At 34.9% G+C, this 9,329-nt stretch overlaps 1 protein-coding gene across 9 annotated transcripts in view; it reads left to right on the top strand.

Moving 5' to 3' along the window:
- OSBPL1A (oxysterol binding protein like 1A) overlaps positions 1–9,329 on the top strand; it is a 359,956-nt gene that overhangs the window by 304,594 nt on the left and 46,033 nt on the right. For 8 of the 9 annotated variants that reach the window (XM_069099804.1, XM_069099806.1, XM_069099802.1 and 5 more), the window contains one exon: positions 2,178–2,253. In XM_069099804.1, the coding sequence (XP_068955905.1) occupies positions 2,178–2,253 (76 nt within the window). Of the gene's footprint in view, positions 1–258; positions 324–2,177; positions 2,254–9,329 lie in introns of those variants that run through there. The other variant, XM_069099810.1, reaches the window with a different exon arrangement.

The raw sequence follows: 9,329 nt of genomic DNA, 5'->3' as shown, positions 1-9,329 counted from the left end.
ATAGATAGATAGATAGATAGATAGATAGATAGATAGATAGATAGATAATCTGAAAATCCAAATGATCGCTTTTAATTTCTCCTGTTCATATTATTGTATTTTGGCTTGGTTGGATATGAAGTTTTTTCCACAAGTGAACTTCCAGATAACTGGTTTACATGTTTAAAGTTTCTATAAAAATATTAACCATTTTAAATTAAAAAATTTTAAATATATTATATTCATTTCCTTGATTTTAACCTTTTTTTAATGACTCAGAGACATCATTATGAACATCAGTTATACTGCTGCATAATACAGTGATGTCCTTAGGAACTGTTGAGGTGTGTATGGCTGTTTGCCCCTACACCAAGTGGCTCCAGACTGCTATGCTTTTATATTTCTTCTGTCAGCCTTTTTTGTTATTCTGTCTGTTCTCACTGCTGTCAGCAATCATTTCTGTTGTTCTCTCTGTGTGTATCCTCCTGCTTTTAATTGTTTTAAATTAATTGTCCTAGTGAGAGCTTTGAGGATGAAGTCACCTTTCCTACAAAGTAAAGTGCATGGGCTTTGTGATAACATTTTGCTACTCAAATGCTTTTTTCCCTTCTTGTTTTGTGGCTGTGTCCTGGATAATTAAGGTTATTGGAAGTCTGACCTCTAGATAAGTTAAGTATTGATCTTCCTTTGTAAAACACAATATAAGTTTATCTTGTCATGAAAATAAAAATAGTAGATTGCTCTTGGACAAGATTACCTGCAGACTAATTCTGTAATGGTTTCTAAAACTAAAAATGATTTTAAATCTTAACTGTTTCTTGCAATATTAAACAGTTTTTAAAAATACAAAGTTTCCTATCCAGTAACTTTGAAAGCTTTAATCCCTTGGGAAAAAATGGATACTTCTGTCCATCAAATATAAATTTTGATTACTCTGCACTTTCTTTTTTCCCCCCCAAACTGTCTTTTATTTTTTGAAAATGCACAGCACTTGTATTTTAGGCTTGAGGAAGAGATGACCTGAAAGTACCTTTTGATATGCATTGAGCAACCAATATTTTCCCAAAATCTGTTAGAGGTCATAAAATGTTATTTTTCTGATTTGGCTTTTTCATGGATAAAATAAGTTTATTTACAGCTCCAAGATTGGATAGTAAATGTAAGTGATTTAGTACTTTTTCAATAATTATGAAAATAAAGAGTACTATGCAGTAGATTTTTAGTCCTGTTAGCTGACTCATTTTAATATCTTATAAGATTGCTGGTTCTTGGATAGTTTCATAATGTGTCATTTAGAAACCATCTGTGATCATCAACTAGCAGATTTTTTGGATGAAGTATCATTGTATATTAATTATTAATAGAAAAATGTTAAGAATGTCATCATTATAATTGATAGTGAGTATTCCTTCTTAAAAATTAAGTGTGGAAAAAATTTTTATAGATCAGATGACTATAAAGATTCTTATGTGGTATATAAACTTTTGTTTGCTCTAAAGTCAACAAACTGTAGTGTTCTGTTTTTTTAACATTTGTGCTCTAAAAGGAATTAGTAATGTGTGTAATACATTGCCCTAATAATTTGCCTTTATAGTTTTGTTATTGTTTTTCAATTCACATTTTCTAGACCTGTATAAAAAGACTCGTTAGTGACTTTTTGACCTCTTTTTATCCGCAATGCCAAAACAAGTTATTAGATGCCTACTGGCATGTCTCAAGATATCTATGGATTATATTAGAACCTTTTTGGTTTCTGGTGAGTTAAATTGGATTGAATACCTTGCTTTTAATAAGGCAGAGGTATCTCTCACCTTGTCCAAGGGAGTTTAGTTTTGAAGTTCCAAAATGATCATAGAAGATATTTAATCTACAAAACACTTGCAGCGGACTCTAAAACAAGGGTTGTATTTCAAATATACTTAGAGTGGAACAGGCCAATAGGCCTGAGGTTAAAAGAGTCTTGAAGAGATAGAATTATGCAATAACTGTTCTCCTTAGAAACCCCAAAGGTGCCAAAATAACAGTGCAATACAGGGGACAGCCTCCCATTTGCTTGACCTGTGGCAAAGCTCCAGCTGCTCATTTTTCCTGTCTCTCTGCATCTGGCTGAATACAATACTGCCATAAATAACCATGGATTTTCTTTCCTTAAGTTACTAGCATTGAAATGCAATCTCTGTTTTTGTTTCTTTTCCCAGAACAAGCTTGCCATCTCCAATGTTTTCCAGAAATGACTTCAGTATCTGGAGCATCCTTAGAAAATGCATTGGAATGGTAAATAAACAAATGAATTATGTAATAATAGAGCATGAGGTAGAATTGTGTTTAATTGTATAACTTTTTGAATTATTAAAAAATTTACACAAACATATAGGACTAACATGGTGAAATTCAAATGTATGGAGATGGTTACAGAAAAGAAAATTCTAATATGTGCTATACTAGAATAATTTTTAAACCACTGGTTATATTGCCTTAATTTTTTTTATTAATTTTTTAATGAACAAATCTATTTTCTCTCTCTCTCTATCACACACACACACACACACACACACACACACACACACACACACACACACCCTCCCATCAGAAAACAAACAGAAAAGAAATAAAAAAAAACCCATTTAGCTAATATGCACAGTAAAGCAAAATAGGTCTCACTTTGACCGTATCCAAAATAGAAATGTCTCATTCTGAACCATGAGTCCATTGTGTCTCTCTTTAGAGTGGACTATTATGCTTATCACCAATCCTCTGTAATCATGGTTGGTCATTGCATTGATCAGAGTTCTGAAGTCTTTCAAATTGTTTTGTCTTTAGCAGGTTATTATTGCACAAATTGTTTTCCTGGTTCTGCTTACTTCACTCTGCATCCATTTAAACAAGTCTTTCCATGTGTCTCTGAAAGTATCCCCTTTGTCATTTATTATAGTAAAACATATTGCCTTTAACATATATTCAGATTTGACTGAGCATACAGGTCCTGCATACAGGTCCTATCTCCCATATTATACCACTTTTATATTTCCCATCCTTTCCCTTCAATACCTAATTTGAATCAGTTCTGTCCAGCAAGTGTGATGGTTTTGCTTTGTTTTAACATGTGAGTATTAGAGTTTTCAAAGAATCTGCTCCTGACTGGTATTCACGGTTTTAATTCAGCAGTTTTATGCTCAGGTATCAATCTAAGGGAAATACTGAAGCTTTCCTTTATACCAGAAGATAATGGTTACCTCTTAACTTTATTCTCTGTGTTTGAGACCCTTTGGGGTACTGATGATTTTGACATTTTTCTGCTTTGTCCACTCTATTTTTATATGGGGTAATATGAATCTGAGAGCTTTTACACTATAAATTCCTCAGCCTGATAACTTAAGGCCTGGCCCCTCCCATCTTTCCAGTCCCTTCAGGAACTCTGTATTCCTGTCCCACTGGACTTTATAGGACTAAATGTTCTCCAATTTATCATTCCAACTCCTATTTCTCCATGTGTCTGCATGCCTGGAATTCACTTCCATCCACTTTCTTCCTAATAGCTCAAGTCATATCCACCTCCTCTGTGAAGCATTATGTGATTCGGTTGGTTGGTAATGCACTCTTCTCCCTCAAGTGACTTTGTGTTTATTTATCTTTGTACATGTTTTATTTCCTCCCCTATTAAAATGTGATCTCCTTGAAGAAAGGAACTGTTCGAATTTTGTATTTTTATCCTTGCCTATCCACTGACATATAGTAGGCACTTAATAAATGCTTGCTGAATTGAATTTTATTTTGAAAATATTAAATTTAGCTCCCAAAGATCATTGGCAACTGAGCCTCCCCTCTCACTGACTCTGTACATAAAATTTTGAGAAAATATGTAAGATAATAGCAGTTACCTTCTCATAGTTTTCTAAACGTTTTTTAAACATAGTTTATATTTTGTATAAGATGTTCTCTTCTTGAGCTAGGAGTATAACATGGTCATATAGCTTCAGAAATATGCATAGGACATTGCTCAGGAAAAAAAAGATTTTATATGGAAATATAAATCATAATTACTTACAATTTGCTTTTCTCTTTAAGAATATGATTAATTTGGTATGTAACTTTCAAAGCCATTCTGTTTGTCTGTGTTTCTTTCTGGGATTTCTTGTCTTCTGCATGTTAAAAAAAATGTTTTAATGACCTTCTTATTTTTGTTTTGGCGACATTATTCCTAACCCCATTTTCTTTCCAATCTTTGGTGGGGGGAGGGAGTGGCAGGGAAGAAATCCCAAACCATTGTAACAAACATGTATCATCAGTGTCTAAAAATATATATTTTATTTTGCATTTTGAGTCTTTCTCATTGGTCCTTACATTACTTTCAGAAGTATGATTCTAAATTTTGAAGTTACAGTATTTTTGTTAGTTTTGATCCTACTATTCCTGGACCCTGAAGAAATATCTACGAACCTTCCCCATTTATTTTATAAAAACGCAGTTCTTTCATGTTTAAAGAGGATCATGTATCACCTTAGAGAAATTAGGTATTTATCATAAATGTTACTATACTGGCAGTTGAAAATTCTAGTTGATAAAAATGGATAACATAATTAAATTCTTCTACCCAATCAAAGAGTCATTTAAAAATTCCAAATATGTTTTATAGTTTCACCCCCCAAGATCTTTGTATGCACTTACAAGTTCTTCTAGCCTTTGTGCAAATGCTTCTCCTGTCTTTTTCTGCTCCACTAAGTGCCAACTTTATTCAGCTGGCATCTATTTCCTTACATTGGTGGCCAAAAACTTCTTTGGGTCTGTGTCTAAATAGCAGAAGTCCTATCTAAATTTAGATGAGCCAGTATCTGAAAAGATGGAAAGTTATTTGGTATTTGACTGTCTTGTAGTACTTTGAAAGGTGCTACTAATTCTCAGAATTTTCCAAGTGAAAACAGAGCTGCAGAGGAAGTGCAGATTGGGGTGTGTTCTTTGTTGAACAAACTGCAGAAGCTCAAGGGTTGTAGAAAACATTCATTAATGTGGTTTGATTGGAAACTGTCAAGCTTCCCTAGAAATGCCAATCCTGTTCTATTAGCACCCTCTCTTGAAGTGTTCCTGTGTCTTACAGTCAGAACAGGCTCCAGACCACTGAAATGGGGAAGAGCTAGGTATTTACTGTTTGCATGTTTGAAGGTCAAACCACAGTGTCAATAACATGTGTTTTGAAAGACAAGTATGAGTTTTGTAATCGAGGGTAAAGTGTAGTGTACTTTTTTTTTCTTATAAAATTATTTTTGAATGGATTAAATTTCCTTGCTTCCCAGCCCTTTCTCCCCCCATCCCTCCAGCCCAAAAAAAGCAGAAACTGGAAGAATAGCTCTGTCTAGAGGTTGGGTTTACAGCAAAGGAAGGAAGGAAAATAAAAGTCATCTAAAAGTTACTGAGTTATGTGTTCTTGTGAAAATTTAAAACTCCAGTTTTTCAGACCCCTTTTGCTGGATTTCAAAACATTTTTCCTCCCTAACCATTTTTATGAACTCATTACACAAATTAACAGCCCATGCATGTATTTATAGCTATAGAGAAACATATCTAAACTTTATTGTGGCCTTCTGGAAGGGGGATTGAGGGGAAAAAAGAGCAAAGTAAAAAACTGCACATCAGAGAACAAAAGAACTCACAAGGAAGCAAAGAAAAGATGAACAGTTCTCAACACAACAAGTGTTATTTATCTTATAGGCTTTCTTGAAATGAAAATTTATTGTTACATATTTTGAATCCTTATGCTCTGCTGTGCATGACATGCTTTTTTTTCTTTCTAACTTTGTATTTAAGTTCCAATACTTAAGTTTATGATATGTTTTTGTTTCTTTTTTCTATTCTCTACTTGTGTTCTGGCATTTGAATCTAAAATAAAATTTTGAAAAAATTAGCAATCTTCATTGCTAATCTCCTTTCCTTTTTCTGCATATAGTCTACCCCTTAGCCTTATCTTATGGGCTTCATAAAGTCATTTCTTAATTTGGTAATAAAATCATAGATATATAACTGAAAGGGACCTCAGAGGTCATCTAGTCTAACTCACTCGTTTTACATGAAGAAACTGACCCAAGAAAGGCACTTGACTTGCCCAGATTTCAGTGTAGCTACCTCTGTCTTAAACCTATGGGGGGATTTTCAATTTGATTTTCAAATTTGTAATCTTCCCAGAAAAGATGACAAAATACATAACTGAGACTTGAGCATAAATCTAGAATAGTTCTTTATTTGTGATGTGTAATACAGACTTAGAGGATTCTTAATTAGAATTTTTAAAAACTTCATTACAAACAAATAACCATAAACAAGATAAATAGATGTAGAAAATAAGTATTATAGTCTAACATAAAACTCATAGCATTTAACAACATAGAACCAAATTAATTAACAAACAACAAATATACCACATTCCATGCCATGTCTGTTTGAAATTATGCTCCTTCTGACTTTATTTTCTTTAAGAACAACAACATAAATAAATTTTATCCAGTAGGTACATGATTCAGTTATTTGTAGTTTTACTTTGTATCACTTCATATAAGTCTTTCCATATTTTCTTAAATACTTTATATTTATTGCTTTTCATCAGAAGTGTTAAGGCTCTAATTCAGGTCCCACATTTGGCACATACTAGCCATGTGACCTTGGACAAGTTACTTCTTAGTGTCCCTGGGCAATTCTTGCAGAACTGTTGCCCCAGTAATGTGGTCATTCTTAAGTCTCACTGTTCTCCCCACCCACCCTATCCCTTACATTAATGGGCCATAATTTATCCAACCATTTCCAGTAGTTGTGTATATAAGTAGTTGTAAGGATTTTGTTTGTTTTTGTTCTTTTAAAAGAGTAATTATAAATTTTTTTGTACAAATAGAGCCTTTTTTGTGTGCTTTTTGGGTGGAGGGTAATAATGATAGAACTACTGTATCAAAAGCCAGTGATCTATGTCTCATGATCGGAGTATTAGAATGGAGTGGTGTAGGCTCAAAAAATCAGAACGGATTCTTTCTTAGTATCATTTAGGTATTTTTTGTCCTATAGACAGGTAGGATAGATTTGATAACTAAAACATTTCTGATTCTAACAGTCTGAAAGTGCACGATTTTATCATCTCTGACTTCCCACACCATCTTCCAAAACTGGACATCCCTACACTTTCTTCAAAGTTAGAATCATGGGGATGATGCCAAGATAGAACAATGGTAGGAAGCAAGCTCCCCTCCACTAAACTCTGCTAAGCAAATCTAAAAAATGTTCTAGAAAGAATTTCGATGGAGAAATCCATAAAAAGTTACCATGGGTCATTTATCTAGCCTACTTTGTCATAGGGAGATAGACTGGGCAGTCTGAGGACACTGGGGAGGGAGTCAGGCCAGGAGCACCTGGGTGTGATCACTCCATTGCCTAGGGAGAAACTGTACACCAGGATAAAAAGAAGTCCTATACCAATACTTGGGCACTGGGACAGGTGCAAACTGTCAACTATGTTACCCATTGCCCAGTTCTGGGCCGCATATCCAGAGAAGATTGAGAAGGATACCAAAGGAATGACATTCCAGGTTAGTGGTAGGGAGACCTTGAGTGGCATGCCTAGAAAGGAGCAGTGGTGTACCATAGACCTGCAGAGCACGGTTACATTTCCAATGTTTAGCACAGCCTGAAGAACAACCAAGAGAGAAATCCTAGACCAAAGGGGAGCCTATAAATTCTTCCATTCTGAACTAACAGTTTTTCAGCTGGCATTTAGGGACTGGGTCCATTAGTATTCCACTCTTGCTCATACCCAAACCCAGATCAGAACTTACAGAGTTTAGAAAAGGGCAAGGGGGGTAGGTGTGGGGTGAGGCACAGGAGACAGCAATCAGACTTCACCCTGTATCAAACCATCTTGGGAACTTTGAAAGTTGGCAGGTTCCTAGCCTGTCCCTGGGATCCTGGAATTACACAACATTCAGTACACTAAGAAAGTAGCAACAGGACCAGCCTAGATGTTCCCTCTAGAAAGATGGCAGAGCCCAATCCTAATATCAAGTCTGAAGTCAGGAAGTAGGCTGGAACTTTGAACAAATCAAAAAGAATCGCACCATAATGGCAGGTAATCTCAAGACACAAACCCAGAAGAAGAGAATGTCTCCAAAATATCTATAAGCAAATTCTCAGAGAAAAACAGTTTGGGCATAAACTCAACTAGAATATCTAGAAGAGGAGAAATGAGATTTTAAAAAGAGTAAAAATTTATTGGCTTTTTAATAAGAAATTGGAAAAGAAATAAGAGCTATGGAAGAGAGAACTGGAAAAGGAATCAGTAGCATGACACAAGAAGTACAAAACTTGCTCAAGCAAAACAAACTTCCTGAAAATTAGATTGGACCAAATGGAAGCCAATGACTGTAAAGCAACCTAAATATTAAAGCACAGTCAGAAGACTGGAAAAAATAAAATCTGAGGCATCTCATTGCAAAAATCAACTGACCTGGAAAACAGAATGAGAAGAAAAAGCTTAAGAATCATTATACTATCTGAACCCTAGGCCCCCAAAAAGAGCCTAGACATCTTATTTCGAGAAATCTTCTCCGATGTCTTAGAACTAGAGGGAAGAGTAGAAATAGAAGGAATCCACAATCATTTACTGAGAGAAAACTCAGGTGGAAAACTGCCAAGAATATGGCAGCCAAATCCAGACCTGAAAACCCCTAAGAATGTGATAGCCAAAATCTAGTGCTTCCAAGACAAAGAAAAAAAAATATTGTAAGCAGCCAGAAGGAAAGATTCAAGTAATGAGGAGCCATCATTTCAAGAGCACAAACTTTAGCAGCCACCACTATAAAGGAGCAGAGAGCTTGTAATATAATGTTTCAGAAAGCAAAAAACGAACCCTTTATGAAATAGGGGGCTTCCATGCTTTCCTGATGAAAAGACCAGAGTTGTGTAGAAAAGTTGAAGTTCTAGCAAAGTAGTGAAGAGCAACATGAAAAGAGATAGAAATGTATAATAATAAAGGACTAAAAAAGTATAAACTGTTTACATTCAAATATAGGGAGAAAATACATGAGCCTTCTGAAGAATCCTGTTAACATAATCAGAGGCCATAGAGAGAGTCAAATTAGACAAGACTTGGAAGTGGTTCTGTTACCTTTTGGTGATCTAAAAAGAAGAATAGAAAAAGAAAGGAAGAGGAACACACTAGGTGGGGACAGGTAAAAGTGGAAGGAAGTTTAGGGGAATTTATCTTACATAATCATTTAGATGTCCAAACAAGGAAGATAGGGAGGGCAGGAGTAGCTTGCACTTCAATTGAACTGGGCAAAAATAAGTATAAATACACACAGTTGAAAAATACACAAATTACA

This window comes from Petaurus breviceps, unplaced genomic scaffold (assembly GCF_028583685.1).
Source record: "Petaurus breviceps papuanus isolate PSGF00001 unplaced genomic scaffold, PetGlider_PUasm1.0 38, whole genome shotgun sequence".
Classification (NCBI taxonomy): Eukaryota; Metazoa; Chordata; class Mammalia; order Diprotodontia; family Petauridae; genus Petaurus; species Petaurus breviceps.
Note: the sequence above shows the minus strand (reverse complement) of the source record. Positions and strands in the feature narration are given on the sequence as shown.